Source organism: Galleria mellonella, unplaced genomic scaffold, assembly GCF_026898425.1.
Source record: "Galleria mellonella isolate WM207_F2 unplaced genomic scaffold, CSIRO_AGI_GalMel_v1 utg21, whole genome shotgun sequence".
Classification (NCBI taxonomy): Eukaryota; Metazoa; Arthropoda; class Insecta; order Lepidoptera; family Pyralidae; genus Galleria; species Galleria mellonella.
Window position 1 is genome coordinate 3,429,399 of NW_026442037.1, and position 16,686 is coordinate 3,446,084.

General features: G+C 33.7%; 1 protein-coding gene across 11 annotated transcripts in view; it reads left to right on the top strand.

Annotated features, from left to right (window-relative positions):
• Positions 1 to 16,686, top strand: part of LOC113516486 (apoptosis-stimulating of p53 protein 1) — a 459,324-nt gene that overhangs the window by 339,251 nt on the left and 103,387 nt on the right. For 3 of the 11 annotated variants that reach the window (XM_031910962.2, XM_031910964.2, XM_052894325.1), the window contains exon 2: positions 512 to 1,301. The exons of 5 other annotated variants lie outside the window; for them this stretch is intronic. In XM_031910962.2, coding sequence (XP_031766822.2) covers positions 579 to 1,301 — 723 coding nt within the window. In that variant the 5' untranslated portion in view covers positions 512 to 578. Of the gene's footprint in view, positions 1 to 494; positions 1,302 to 16,686 lie in introns of all 11 variants that reach the window. 3 more of the 11 variants (XM_052894324.1, XM_052894329.1, XM_052894326.1) reach the window with 1 other exon arrangement.

Here is a 16,686-nt window from a genome sequence, read left to right on the forward strand (position 1 = left end):
CGTCCCTCTTAAAACATATGTAAAAGCCTAACTGCGGTTGCCAACCCACTTGCCAAGCGTGGCAACTACTAGCAAAACTCTCCTTATAGGGAAATCTAATGTTCAGCAGTGGATAGTTAACGGCTGAAATAAAATAAAATTGTTACATGTATCTAAATAATACTTTTGTTTTTTATGAAGTAAGAATTATCATAGCCACCACGGCAATGCGGCCTTGTCTTATATCCATGAAATATGGGCACACTGGATGTTACAATGCGCACTAAGCACGTGTCTTCTTAACATCTAATAATAATGTAAATGCGCCCTTTTAGCGAGATATTCCTTTTGTTGGCAAACTCCCATGTAATATTCGAGTATTTCGTATTCCAAGTGTGAGATATTTTCATAACATTGAAACGTGAAATATTATTTTTGTTATGTGCATTCCCCCTTTTTTTTTAATTAACTCAAAGATTTCCAGTCTATTGAATCAAAGACTAACAAATATATAGTGATAGTATATTTTCAGAGTGATAACTAATATCAATACACCAAAAATATGTCAGTGATAATAGTGATAAGTAATTAATGTGTGTATGAAAATGTTAGCTTGTGTGTGCCAACCGACGGAGACAGCGTTGTTATTCAAAGGTGGACCTCCAATCACAATGGGACCACTCGGCACGAATACCAAGATACGGCAAACAACGGAGACTGCAAAGTCCGTGAAAGTGAGACCAAAACCTGTCCGAAGAGCTAGTGAAGACACAAAGGACAGCTCGTCTTTAAACTCCTCACCAACCTACGTCCATCCATCAGGTAGTCTACTAAATTTACGAAAAATTGAAAGAAAAGCAAAATCAACGAAAATCTTAGTGAACCCCGTTTGTTCTGATAGCGTAGGTACAAGTGATGATAGTAATAACTCTAAAACAGTAGATTCAAAATGGAATGGCAAGAAAAAACGACTGAAGCCTGAACAAGGTAAGACTCATAAAAAAGATGATGCTAAATGTGATAAAAATGATACAATTAGCCGTAATGCAGCTAAGAAGGAAGACAAGAAGTCGATATCTTGTTTCAAAAGGAAATCGTCCAGTGATAAATTACGTACGGATGATGATAAAAAATCTGGAAGAGAGAACTGTAGCAATGAAAATGCAAGTAATTCGATGAACGTAGAGAAACCAGATATTATAAACCATTCTAGGAAAAGTAGCAAAGAAATTGTGGTAGACGCAAGTAAGATGCAAGAGAGACTTCTGAAAACTGACCAAATAGGAAAGACTGATAGTGCTATAGCTGTTAAGGATAATGAGGTACGTTTTAGAAAATAATATTTCATATGCATGACATTATTTTTAGAATCATTAATGTATACCATGTCGTATATATTTAATGGGTTGGATAAGTATCCCTCCCAATAAGAGAATGGCGTTAGTTTACCAAAACTACATTGACTAGGTGGTATGGCATAAGACTATGCATAAAGTTTTATTTCGAGTTTTTTGTCTTTTATATAACTATGTTGTGCTGGGTCAACTTAGTCCTTATGAGAGCCTAAGGATGAAAAGGAGAGTACTTTATTACTTCATTACTTATAATCTGAGTCCATCACCATATTAATTAATTTGACGGTCTTCATAGCGTAATGGTGCCGATCACATTGCTTTGCGTGAATGAGGTTTGGGGTTTGAGTTCCGCTCGGGCCAATTTAGGAAATTAGCTTTTCTGAATTGGCTCAGGTCTGGTGTTCTCGGTTGTTCGGTGCTTGGTTCCTCATAATATAAGATAAATTTTGAGGATAAAGCAATTGGTGTGATTATCTGGCACTTATTGTTATTAATTTACTGTTTTTAATATTTCCTTTATATTTTTTTGCCTAATCCTAAATTAAGATGTGTAAAAATGAGGAAAAATTTTAGAGAATATACTGAAGAAGTTTACCCGAGAATCAAATCGATGATCTCTTTAACGCAAAATAAATTTCCTTTTTTACGTTTTTATGACCAACAAAGGCTATATAAGGCACGTTACTTAGTGTAGGTACATGACGACTGAATCGATTCGGACTATTTTAAGAATGGAACTCTTCTAAATTGACTTGGGTCTGCATTGTTTAAATATTTATAGTCTGGTCATTTATTAGTACACAGGTGTTTGAACAATGTTAAAAACTGACACAAACTTGAGAGCAGTAACATACTAATGACAAAACTCCTTACAGTTATTACCTTGTTCCTAATTATCTTAATCTTTCGAGCAATTATATGCTAGATCGTTAGTGTAAACTCAATAGATTTTTCCAGTCCTTTTTCGGATAGACTAATTACGTTATATGATAATTTGTGATGTAATGTTTTTATTTATAGTTGCACATTAGTCTGTGTGTGCGTGTGCTTGTGCGTTTGTGTGTGTAATTATTTTTGCGACATAAAATGGCAAACTGAGGTGATGGAAGCCGACCTGATGGTAAGTGGTACCTGTCACCTATAGACATGAATAGTATCATGCACATAACAGAGTTTACTGTATCGCCCATGATACTCTTCGTACGTTGCTATTCCTGTATGTATGTGTGTGTTTCTTGCAAAATAAAAACTTTTTTTATAATACACTTTTGTTTCTTCAATAAAAACTCGACAATTATATGAACAGAATATGTAATGTAATGTGGAAAAACCAAAGATTACGGACACGGCCAAAAGTTATTGAAATGTCATCTACAATTCAAATAAACGTAACAGCGGCAGTATTTTGATGTCTTATAATAAATTTATGAGTAAGTACGAAAATGTCAACGATGTTTTCTTAATAAATCTTCAATGGCATAAAGACATCACTTTTCCCTTCGAGGATGTTAAAACGCCAGTGTTTTTATATGAAAATTAATAATTTCCGAAAAAATGTGCGTTGTTTTTTTTTCGATGCGTAGGCACTTTTCAAACTTTTGTAATAAGAAATGCTTTGTTCCGGTGTTTAGTCTTAGTACTGAATCAGATATTAACTTCAATTTTTTAAAAGATGAAACTCTGATGGGATGTGGTAACTGTCGCCTATAGATATGAACAGTACCATAGAGAAAACATAGTATACTATGACGTTCTCATGCGTTGCCTTTCCTGAACATTAATGTATTATGCCTCTGTATTTTGCAATTTCACTATCATATCCCATCTTTCAAACAGAAACACGGCCATGCAAACAACTTTTTCTCGGTAGAAACACAAATGGGTTAGAGGTACGTTTTGTAATAGCACATGTTTTTTAAATGATAGCTGGTATTTTTTTTAAATCCAGTACCTTTATAATCTTTCTCTAGTGGAAAGCTTTTTCTTATTTATATTAAAAAACTCTAACTTAGAAAGGGGCTTAATCGTATCGGCGTAAACAAAATTGCAGGCCCTTACTATAAATTTAATAAAACCATAATGTATATTGAATACTGTTTCCAAGAAATTCATCTATATGGTGAAAGCTTCGAAAAATCCCTTGGGATTTATGGAGAATCCCACTTTAATGTCCACTTATATAGTACAAGGAACTCTTGTACAAAATTTCTAGTTTCTAATGTATTTTAGATAATACGTTGATATCACTATTATATTACACAGGTATGACAATATGTGTATAATTATAAGATTTTCTACTCTTTGTAGCTTAAGTTTTGTTAATCTACGATTTTGTTTGTTTACTTAATTTCATTTATTCCTGTTTAGTTTTTCAAGAGTATTTGTGTAGGTAAATAAACAAACATCTTCACGTCACGTGTTATTTGCCGTACATAAGGCTTAAACAAATTTGCTCCATCACGCATCTTTCATTAGAGCACTTGTTTCATTAAATATTTCGAATAGAGATACTGATCTCTTTATATGTTCTCTGAAGGAATTAACAAGAGCTGGAATGTTTACTATTTGTTAAGTTGTTACTAGTTGTTAATTAAGATGTATTCTGTGAGGACATGGAAACAAGGAAATAAAATAAAAACAAATATATATAAACTTTCCTTTTGGTTTAACAATTTGTTATAAAATGTAGCATACGCAATATTTGTCATCGAAGTCGCGGGAACAGCTAATTTACGCTAACCTAACAGTAGCGCCAGAGTTGCTAGACACGATTTTTTATTTTTACCCAAATATCAAATATTTTTTCTCCCAGTCGATACGATTCCCTTTACTTTTACCCCGTTACACAAACTCTTATCTCTTTCCACTACGTTTTTATATTTTCCCATGAATCACAAAACGAATGATGAAATAAAAAAAAAACACTCAATAACAAACATTTATCACTTTTCACTTCATTTGACCATGTATCACAAAAAATAACTTCTATTTCTACTTTTACCTCTCTTTATTTTAGTCCCATTTTTTGTTTGACTTTCTCAATTTATTTATTTATTTATACTAAATTGGGTAATAAAATGTACAAAAGGCGGACTTAATGCTATAGACATTCACTACCAATCAACCTTTATCAACGTTCATTCATATATATTTTTTATATATCTATATACACTTTACAAATACACAAAACGGTCCAAAAAATTATATGCTTTATATACAAAACTTTATTTTTGAGGTTGACTTAAAGAAAACTTTTTAAGGGATAAGATCGCATCTGTACATTTTTGTTATAACCTAATATCTATATTATAAGTGAATGTACAGGAGCATATAAATAAATAAATAAAATTGCCGAAATTTCTCCAAGTCCATTTCGCTTTTGTCCAAAAATTTCTTTAGTTTAATTTCTCCAAAATTTCACGAACAGAAAAAAGCACCCGAAATTTGGGAGAAATACCTAATCTAGCAACGCTGAATAACACGGTACTTATCAAAATCCCTCAGTTTTGAGATTCTCTAATTAGATATCAAAATATTCTTGACACTCCACTTTTGTAACTAAATCGACATCTGCGCACTAGTGTAGACGATGATAACTCAATTGTATACGGAATCCGGTTCATTATCAAGCCTGTGGGAGCGTCTCGGCGGCGTTTCAATCTGTATGTTAATGAGTATCCGAATCGTAAGCATTCCCCTCTCATTACTACTCAATGGACCACTAGTAACGTAGACACTGGCGCTGCTTCTTCAGTTTCTAAAGAGCACAGACCAAAGACTTTTCCCATAATTATATGAAAATATTTCTCATTGTTTCGTTCGAAATATGAATTCTTTAAATCATTACCGTCGGGTTTGTTCGGATAATTTTATTTTCGAGATATGTAATTTTCTATTCCGAGAACCATTATGGACTGTGAGCGGAAAAAAATGTGTCAGATGTCATTAAAATAGATAAATGAACATATCTCCACTGTATTTTGATCTATTTCTTTTAATCTTTATTTTACTGAATTAGGTATTACGCATAAGACCATATTATCGTCTCGGATCGTGAAGCTGGCTCTCATCATGGAATGTAGTGCACTCGCAAATTGTATCTCTTTTTAAGGATTTTTCTTGTCATTAATTTGTTGGTACACTGGATTCTTGTTCTGTTTTTTTTTTCTTTTATTCATTGTTTTTATACTTATTTATTTGAGTTTTTGTTTTCTTTTTTTTACTTTTTGTGTAATATCTACATTAATATATATAAATATTTGATAATGAAACGGTGCTCCGTGTAGGTGCAAACTAAAAATCAGCGCTGAACGAACATCAGTCCAGCAAAAGCTGAAATTGTACCTATTGCCAGGCGCATACTAATACTGCACAATATATTTATTAATTGATATATGTACATTATAATTTCTGTGAAGGATGGCAATAAATTTATTATTATTATCAGTTAGTTGATTAGAATTATATAATTCAATTCCGGTACCATTAGAATGTTTGTAGTTTGATATTAAAGAGAGATCACTATTAGTTCTATTAAATTCTCTATTTATGAATCTCTGACCGTTATTTAGTTCACGCCTATATTTAAATTCAAATCATATTTATGCAAACAGACTTGTTTGCAAGCACTTTAGATCGTCATTCTTTTTTATTCTACTGCAGGGTTCGTTAGATTGTTATCTGTTGAGAAGAGCCTGCAAGAAATTGAACAGTAATTCTTTTAAATCTCTTTTGCATGTACGTTTATTAACTTGAACCTGACCTTGTAACTTGAAGTCTAGAGTTACTCGTCTGGTGTCCAGACTCCTAGTGACATTTTATCAACAATGTTGCAAATTTTTATAACATTTTATAATTTACAACACGTTATATTATAAGTGGATTTTACTTACCTACTAGCAATTTTTGTTCCGCATAGAGAAATGGGCGCTGCAGTCATCACAAAATTAATACGGGATTGTCACGGGATGTAAATCCTGTTGACTGCAAAAAGAATTACGAAAATCGACTCAGAATTGTCGTCATAATTGAGCGCGTAAAACAAAAATGCAGACGAATCTAGTGCGTTCTTTCGGAAATGGCTTAAAAATCGTTGCTAACGTTGATGAATTTTTATATCAGCCGCTGTTCAGTCGACTTCAAAAAGGGATGATCATCTGTAATCTACTTAGAACTGATAGGATGTACTCCTGGAAGGGACTTTCGTTATGGCTCCTTAATTTTTTATTTAAAAAGGTATTTGTGTATTTTATATAAATTTTGAAAGGGTTTTTTTAATCCAAATTAAAACAGCTTGGAAATCTGTAGGTGCATCTTAATAATCTGGAAATGTACCAGCTTTTACATTACGTTCCATAAAACACTTATATAATATTTTATTATCTTTATATTTTATTATCCACCTAAAAAATATTTTCAATCGACTTCAAAAAAGGTCAAACTTCTTAATTTTATTGTATTTTTTTTGTGTTTGTTATCACATAACTCCCATATTTATAAACCGAATTTAGAAATTTCTTTTTTATCTGAATGAATATACTTTCAGATTGGTTTTATAGAATTTTTATCAAAATGGATTTAGTAGTTTAATTTCAAAATAACTTTTTTTTTAATAACTGATTTTATTACGGCTGAAGTAAATTTTTTGTGGAATATAATAATGGAATATATAAACTTTAAGGTCTTGTTTTTAATATTGATAGTACCTAGATTGTAAGGTGTATATATATAATAAATAGATTACAAATTTTTACATATTTGTATATAATATTTTTTTTAATTATGCATGCATAAATACATAAAAAATACTGGATTTTTAGTACCACTTAAACCTCTTGGGCTTGTGTATGATACTTTACATTTCGTTCTCAAATGTCAATATTTACATTAATATTCTGCTGTTTTAGCAAGGTTGGACAGTAAATTTAAACTTTATGTTTTTAACAGTGATATTGTTTCGCAAGTCGGTAGGTAGAGAATTTACTAATCGCGGTATGAGGTAGGCGCTCGTTCGCTCGCCTTATTTTGTACATAATTAATATATAGGAATAATTAACTATATTATCTAGCTACATATTATATTATAGAAATATATAATCTTAAATTATTTTATTAATATGATTTCACTTTTTATCTGAAACTAGATGTCCTAGAGAAGAAAATGTTATACAAAATTTTACATACTTTTTTTTCTTTTTGAACCACTTTTAAAATTTCATCTGTATTTATTTTGCAATTATGGAATTAATTATTGTTATTCTGAAATTTCTAAACCATATCCCACATTACCTGGACAAAGCCATGCAAGAACACGAGTTCACGGTGGAAACACGAGTGAGATTGAGGTCGCAGATGAATTTTGTACAAAGTTTCCCTCTGGTCTATTCTAAATTAAGCTATACAAGCATTTTGTATGTTACGTATGAAGCATGTCGTAATAGTCGCCCATTCAAAAGTTCGCTCACCTCGTTGAATTTCAATTGAACCGCATTGTGGGAATTCTATTGTAGTATTTTAACTTTTACACGTCTACTACTTTACGTACTTCTGCGGATATCATCGTTTTTCAATAATATTGTAACCGATGTTTTTGTTCCAAATAAAGAATTATTATTATTTAAATTTCTAGAAAATTCACATCTCTCCTCTTAAGGAGAGGAGATGGCAAACTAACCCCCGGCAGAAGCACAGTCGGCCGGGGTTCAGGGCCATAGGGAGGGAAACCGGTGTACAATGCGGGCAGAATCTAAGTGCACCGCTTTCTGCGTCTTTCCCGGGAGTGAGCCGCCTCGGAATCCCAACCGTCTGAGATGTTGTTCCAGACTGGTTGGGATAAGACGGTTCACCGACATAACGATTGGAATGATTTCGGTGGACGTCACCCCCTACATTTCGGTCACCTCGTGAGCTAGGTCGAGATATTTTCTCTTTTTCTTGGTTATTGTTATTTTTTTTTAAGTTTTGCTGGTTTTATTAGCAGTAGTAGTAGCTAGCAGTAGTTACCATGCTTGGCAGGCGGGTTGGCAACAGCAGTTAGGCCTTTGAGGATGTTTTAAGAGAGACGCTGCTGCCTATCCCTCGCCCTTTCTTAGTCGCTTCTTACGACACCCACGGGAAAGGAAGGGGTGGCTCATTCTGTGCCGGAGCCACACGGCATATTTGCTGGTTATAAATGTCTGTTATGTTAAAATATAACCTATTTCGAAGATTTTTAAAACTATATAACTTACTAGTTATATCCCATGGCTCCGCTTATGTGATTCAGTACATAAAACCTATTTGCTAAATTTGGATATAACTTATCTGTGTAATAAATTAGTTTTGCGTAAAAGAGCAATTTATATATGTACATCCACTCTTTGTTAGAAACACTCGTATTTATTATATTAATAATAATTATATTTTTCAACTGATATCAGAAAAAAGGAGTACTTTATATATATATATATATATAGGAAATTCTTTTTTACCTGAAAAGATATACTTACAGACTGGTCGTATAGAGATTTTATCAAAATCGATTGTTTTGATTTGTTTTATATAATGTAATATATAATGTATATATGATGAGTGCAATGGTAAATCTGTAAAGATCACCAAAAATATGTATATATATTATAAAATAGCTGACCCCGCGAACTTCGTACCGCCTAACATTCGATTCATTATTTTTTTTTAGTTTTATTTAATACTTTTTTTTTTTTTTATACAACTTAGAATGGCAAACAAGCTGACGGCCCACCTGATGGAAAGTGGTAACCGTCGCCTATAGACATGAGCAGTACCATGGACATAACAGTACACACACATACTGTTTCGCCCATGATACCCCCCATGCGTTGCCATTCCTCAGGACTTGGGTGTTATTCCTCTGTACCCTGTAAATTCACGCCATATCCCATCCTTCAAACCGAAACACAGCCATGCAAACACAACTGCTTCACGGTAGAAACACGAATGGGACAGAGGTACCCAAGCAATCGACTTTTGTACAAAGTCTCCCTCTGGTGAGTCTCTCTCCTTATTCTGCTATTCGGGACGCCGGGTCAGCTAGTGAAGTGAAAAAGAAAAAAGAAAGTTAATAAGTCAACAATTATATTGTGTCAAAAAATATAAATTATAAAACGCTGTGCCACGTCACTCAATTGTTTTACCTTCCCGAAACGTCTCCACTAAAACTTGAACTTTATGGTATGGTGTTAAAGTGTCAAATTGACTTTTAAGTATTATTACGAGTCGTCTGTATGGGAGTATAGGAAAGTGTTGTTTTTAGATTTTTTCAGGCAATTTTTAAATTTTTTCTCACTATAAGAACCATCCTTGTACCTCAAGGAATATTTAAAAAAAAAGAATTAGCGAAATCGGTTTAGCTGTTCTCGAGATTTGCGCATAGCAAACACAATCAGCGATTCATTTTTATATTTGACTAGATAAATAAATAATAATTAATATTATAATAATATATTCCAATATTATTATGTTAAAATGTAAAACAGAATGTACGTATAGAGCGCACATCGTTTTCGGAATGCCTTCCTCGGCATTTAATATCCGAAACGTGATATCATTGTGGTTTCCAATAACGCCCATCGGCAATCGATTGCTCGTCGAAGGTCCTCTCTGGTCTCATTGCTATTCCATTTTCCACTGGCCAGGCCATCTTTAATTATGGCCTATGTATTTGTCACTTGGGAATCGAATGGACGTTTTGAATTCCGTTTTAGTTTATTAATAAGCAATTTACAAAAATAATAGTATTGTTTAATATTAATTCGTGTAATAAAAACTACGTATTCGTATCTTGCCAGTATTTCTCAATCGAAATTATTTTCAATTGAAAAGTACTGGCAAGATACAAGATTAGATAGCAAACCCCCTCCCCAAATAGGGGGAGGCCTATATCCAGCATTGGAAAGTAACGGCTGATATCATCATCGTCAAATGAAAATTATTTTTTTTAAAGCACGTGTTGATTCAACATTAAATTTGTTTACGGTTGTAGTCGCTGTTTTTTCAGAAATGTTTATATATATATACATATATATATACATATATATATATATATATATATATATATATATATATATATATATATATATATATATATATATATATATATATATGTTATTTATATAGATCACCAAACAGAAACTTTGTACAAGTGTTAATATTGTTAATAACACCTGAGTCCTCAGGAATGGCAACGCATGGGGGGTATCATGGGCAGAACAGTATACTCTGTTATGTCCATGGTACTGCTCATATTTATAGGCGACGGTTATCACTTTCCATCAGGGGGACCGTAAGCTTGTTTGCCATTCTAAGTTGTAAAAAAAAATTTTTCATTAAATAGATTTACTAATTGTTATCATTTTGTTTCAGGTAAGCAGACTTGTGTTTTGCCTCACTTGTTTGAAAGTATGTGAGTATTAAACGACACCTTTATTACTTATGTAATGGACACACGCGCTTAGAAGCGTTTTCCAACGTACGGCAAAAGAGTGAAATTCTCTCCCTGGTTATATTTCTCCATCCAAAAATAATGTACAGCAATTTAAGGTAAGTGTGAAAAGGCTATTCGAGGGTCCGCGAGCTCCATTTTAGGTCACATTATCAGTTTCCATCAGGTGAGGATGATAAAAAAATAATACACAAGGTAAAGCAAGCTGAAATAGTAATCTGCAGGTCACATAGCTCGAAGAACCGATAACCGATGGGGAAGAAAGTTTCTTAAGTAACGACCTCGTTCGGGCAAACGCAGTGCAGAACAACCTCTCACTAGATGGAGTGATTACCTCAAATGCATTGCAACCTCAAATTCTTATGGCGGTCTACGGGGGGGAGGCTTATGTTCAGCAGTGGACGGATAATGGCTGAAATGATGATGATGGTGAGGTGATCAATCGTGGGGCCCTTAGTAAAAAAAACTTAACTAGCAAAATGTCTTAGCTTCATAGGAGGAACCATCAATTTTCTACCTAGATAGGTAGAAAGTCTTTATTTATTTTTAAATATAACCTATATTACCCATTGATAATGTAGCTTTCTATAAATGAAAGAATTGTAAAAAAATTATTAAATATTTTTGGATTTTATCCATTCGAAACAAAAAATAAAATCTTTCATCTTTATAATATTATTTAGTTTGGACAAGCTGCCTCCCCGCGCGAGTTCATTGTCTCCCGTTCCCAAGAGAACTATGGCAAGTTGCTTTCTGGAGCTCATAATTAATTTAGTCATTATTTTGTCCTATATTGGGCATAGGCTTCGTTTACAGAGTGCTATAAGGATTGTTCTTAGACGCGTTCGTTTATAGAGTGCTATAAGGGTACTTCTGTCCCATTTGTGTTTCAACCGTGAAGCAGTTGAGTTTGCGTGGCTGTGTTTCGGTTTGAAGGGTGGGATATGGCGTGAATTTACAGGGTACAGAGGAATAACACCCGAGTCCTCAGGAATGGCAACGCATGGGAGTATCATGGGCGAAACAGTATACTTTGTTATGTCCATGGTACTGCTCATGTCTATAGGCGACGGTTACCACTTTCCATCAGGTGGGTCGTCAGCTTGTTTGCCATTCTAAGTTGTATAAAAAAAAGATGAAGTAAAATGTAATGCTATTATAAATCGTGATAAGACATTTATGGCAATTTTTTTATAAAAATTATACAATAAAATAAAACCTTTAGAGGATCACAAGTGTTCTTTAAAAGATATTATTAAGAATATTTGATTATAACAATTTTGTAAGGAGAAAAGAGAGATATAACCGGTAATTTATTTAGTGAATTGAGTTTTGTTAACCAAACGGGCATCAGGGCCGTACTGAGTACAAGTTATTCACTAAAATCCGTCGAACTTCACGTCGACGCAGTGATTTTGCGGCATTGTCGTCGGAAACGAGGTTGCGCATCTGAATTTTGAACAATTTAACGCCCAGCATAACTTGTTTTTGCGACATCATTATTAGTGCATATTTTTTATGGTCTTTCATTATTTATTTACGAAATAAAACTCGAAATTTTGTACTAGTAATATTAATAAAAAGTCCTGTCTCAATTCACGTAATTCGTCACATGGTAACTATTTTATAAAAACGTTCCGAAAAATGTCAAACGTCTTAAAAGCCTATGTTTGCTATTGAAGCGTTTTGTCTCTTTCCTTCGAGCTATATTTCTAATTTGAAAAAGAAAGTGAGAAAATACTCTTAACAGTAAAAATAATTATTAAGGAGGTTTTTGTTTACATGAATAAAAGAAATAAATATATGGATTGTGTTAAAGATGATATGGCCAAGAAGGGGGTGAATGTGTAAACAATAATTGTGGCAAAGAAAGAAAATTAAAGTGATGAGTATAAGAACATCATTCGAGTAAACTCCACGAGAAAATGATTCAAGCTTGATAAAGGAAATAAATATATTTATATAGAAGAAAACGTACTACGTACGTACGTAACCTATCAGGTCGACCTCCACGCGGTTTCTCCTGGAAACTATCGTGACTAATTTATCATTGAATTCGTCACAATGGGCTAACTGGCCTGCTTTTTCATCCTCATCTATCATCTTTCACTGGTACCCAGCCAGTGTATACCGATTGTATACCGATAGCGCAGGCAAGGTTGCTATATCATTTTCACTCATAAAAAAAAAAAACAGTGATATGGACTTCCGCAAGTTCCGGACCTAGTTCAGTAAAATATATCCGTAAAATGTCTGTTAAGTGTTTGCAGTAATACTGTAATAACGTTTATCCTCTTTAAATCTCAAATCCTTCTCAATGTTGCCTTTGTTTAGACGAGGGTTTACACTTGATGTTGAGCGGGCTTTACGTCTGCTGTAAACTATTCACTTAATTAATGTATTTAATGTATCGTTAATCTTGAGATGATAATGGCCATCAGAGTAAGCAACTGTAATCTGTTTTAATAAGACTTAATGTAAACCAGAGGGAGACTTTGTACAAAAGTCGATTGCTTGGGTACCTCTGTCTCATTCGTGTTTCTGCCGTGAAGCAGTTGTGTTTGCATGGCTGAATCGGTTTGAAGGGTGGGATATGGCGTTAGTACAACTAAGTTATATACAACTTAGTGTAATAAGTTTAACTTACGTGTAATTAGATCGAGAGAGCTCGACTAGTTACGGGATCAATTCGTGATCTTTAGTCGTTATAGGTAGTTATTATGTATATAAAAATATAATGTGTGCTTACGAATCTTTTAGGTAACAATAAAATTAATTATTTATGATTTTTTTTATACCACTGAGGTGGCAAACAAGCATAAGGCCCACCTGATGCTAAACGGTTACCATAGCCTATTAACGCCTGCAGTACTAGAGGTATTACGTGCGCGTTGCCGACCCTGAAGAAACCTCTGTACCCCCCTTTTACCTATCTCTTGGAAAAACCTAGGTAAGGAGCTCATTCCATAACCTGAGTGTTCGTGGGAGAAAACATCTCTGAAACCGCGTTGTACGCGACCATTTAGGTTGTAAGGTATGAGGGTGAACTTCCTGTCGATGGCGAGCCGTACTATGGTTGACAGTGGCCGTGGGCATCGTACTGAATGATTTGTATGTTCTTAATTTATTTAAACCGTTACTTTTATCGATAATATAATTGCCTTACGATGATTGCTGACCAAATAGGCGACGTGCTGAAGAAGGCCCAAATTAAAAGTACCTGTAACCGGCGAGCGTGTATGAAAAGATTGATGAATGTGGAAGAAGCGAAAGAGGTTTGTTTGAATCGAAGCATTTGGCGTTTCATTGTTTCTGCCTACCCTAATGGGAGACAGGCGTGACAGATATGTGTGTATGTTTGCTGATGTGACTTTTATACCAAACAACTTCTTGTATTATGGTCAATAAGGAATAAATAAATAATTTGAAATATAGAGTTTCTATGTCTTTCAGTAGCCGAAATTGCGGTATTACGTCAGCAAAACTAATTCATAAGGGTGGCGGCACAGAATAGAGTCACTGCTAGTGGAGTATTCTCAAAATGTTTATTTTTATACGGCCCCCATTTACGAGACCGGGGAAACGCATAGTCAACTCATTTATAGCTGAAAAGAAACAGGCCACAGTTGGTAGAGCTTGTGTTTGTAGGTCGTGCCGCTGTGTAGGGTTAGATTCTTGAAACGAGAACAATTTTTATTGAGGCAAAAAAGAGAAAAACTACTACAAATGTGGCGAAATACGAGTATACAGAGAAATGATGATGTAAGTCGAAAGAGAATACTTTAGTACTGTCGTTATGTGTGTATACGATACGATATCGTGAAATAAACACTTTATCATATAATCGTATCACGATGTGTTTATATACAGATACTAGCGGCCCGGTACGTGCTTCGCTACGTATAAAGTGAAATAATAAAAAAAAATTAAAAAGTATATTAAAGTTTAAAAATATAAACATAAAGCAATCATTATCGCTGACAATTTGCTTCAATCGAAGCACGTCCAAAATGAAATGACCCCATGAATGACATAACAACATGCTTGTACTGTCAACGCTGAAAAAAGTTTCAATTTGACAGCACAATCCCCATCTTAAAAAAGTTAGAATTTGACACAAAAAACCCCATTAACAAAATGATCCGTCATTTATTGAATTCATTTGTTACAAAAAAATACGATAAATGAAGAACCGCTCGACCGATTTTGTGCAAACTTCACATAAACCATCTACTAAATAGTCCGAACAAAGCCTAAACATTTGGTTTGGATAGGTGAGCCCGTTCTTTAGTTATAAAATTACAACGAAAAGTGGCATTAATTTTTATATTATGTATATAGAATATAGATAGTTTTTACCAGTGGGAGACTTTGTACAAAAGTCGTTTGCTTGGGTACCTCTGTCCCATTCGTGTTTCTACCGTGAAGCAGTTGTTTGCATGGCTGTGTTTCGGTTCGAAAGGTGGGATATGGCAGTGAATTTACAGGGTATAAAGGAATAACACCTGAGTCCTCAGGAATGGCAACGCATGGGGAGTATCATGGGCGAAACAGTATACTCTGTTATATCCATGGTACTGCTCATATTTATAGGCGACGGTTACCACTTTTCATCAGGTGAGCTGTCAGCTTGTTTGTTATTCTAAGTTACATAAAGAAAAAAGTATATTCTTTCAGATAATAAAAAAAAAAAAAATTATAAATTGGTTTATAAATGGCGCAGTTTTAAGGTAAGACATATAATTTTTCATATGTCTTATATAAAATACCTTATATATACCAAGATATCTTAGAACTAAATCAGCCAAATTGAGAGTATTCTAATTTTATTGTGAAGTCGATTGAAAACGGTCTTTTTTGAATTCACCTGGCAACAAGAAGGATTTTCACCGAACAAGGAAACGGTAGTTTCAGTAATCAAAATATAATATGGGTCCAGCAAGGGAGTAAATCTCCCCAATTGCAAAGAGAATTGCCAAAATCGATTCGCAACGAATCGAGTCAACGTAATCGAGTTACAAAAAGAAAATCACTTCAAAAATATATTTTCGTTGCTATTACTTCCTTGTTTATTGTTATATTATTCTTTAACAAGCTTTTACCCGCGTTTTCGTTCGCGTGACGGGGATATATTTACTGACTAGGACAAAAAGTAGCCTATGTCTTTCTCCATCCCATATAGTACGTGTACACTAAACTTCCTAGTGATTGATTAAGCAGTTAAGGCGTTATAAGGTAACAAACAAATAAACTCACTCACATTTATAAGTAAGGATCTGCCTAAAATATTTTATATTAAACATATAGAGATTTCCAATTGAACATGAAAGTTAATTAATTTTATTAAATAATTGTAGAACAAAATCAACCTTAGTCGAATGATATAAAATTGCTTTTAGCAAGAAATGATTATGATAAAAACGAGTAGAAAGTTTTCAAGAATTAAATATAATTCTAGAATAGCTCTATTAAAAGGGGCCTTTTTATAATAATTAAAGAAATTCAAATCTGACTTTTCATTTTACGGTCATACAATTACTCCTTGAGTTTGAGGAAATTCAGCCAAAAAAAAGCGACGCTTTTGTCAGAAGCGTTTTGTTTTTCAATTAAAAGTTTCTATTTCTTTCACCAGATCTCGTTTCGCTCGAAAACTTTGAGCGATTGTTTCTGCAGTCCACTGACCATTTGACCCGACATTTTGAGGTTTCTCTGTATAAAAGAGTTTTAGGTAAATAGCCCGTTTATTTCATAGAAGGATCTTTTTTCCTCTATTTGGCTGAGTCACGCTGTAATAATAAAAATACGGCTGAGATATTAAAGGTATCTCTACACAAATAAGTTTTGTTCACTTTTGCTAAAGTCATTGGTTTACAAATAGATTCTATAATTATT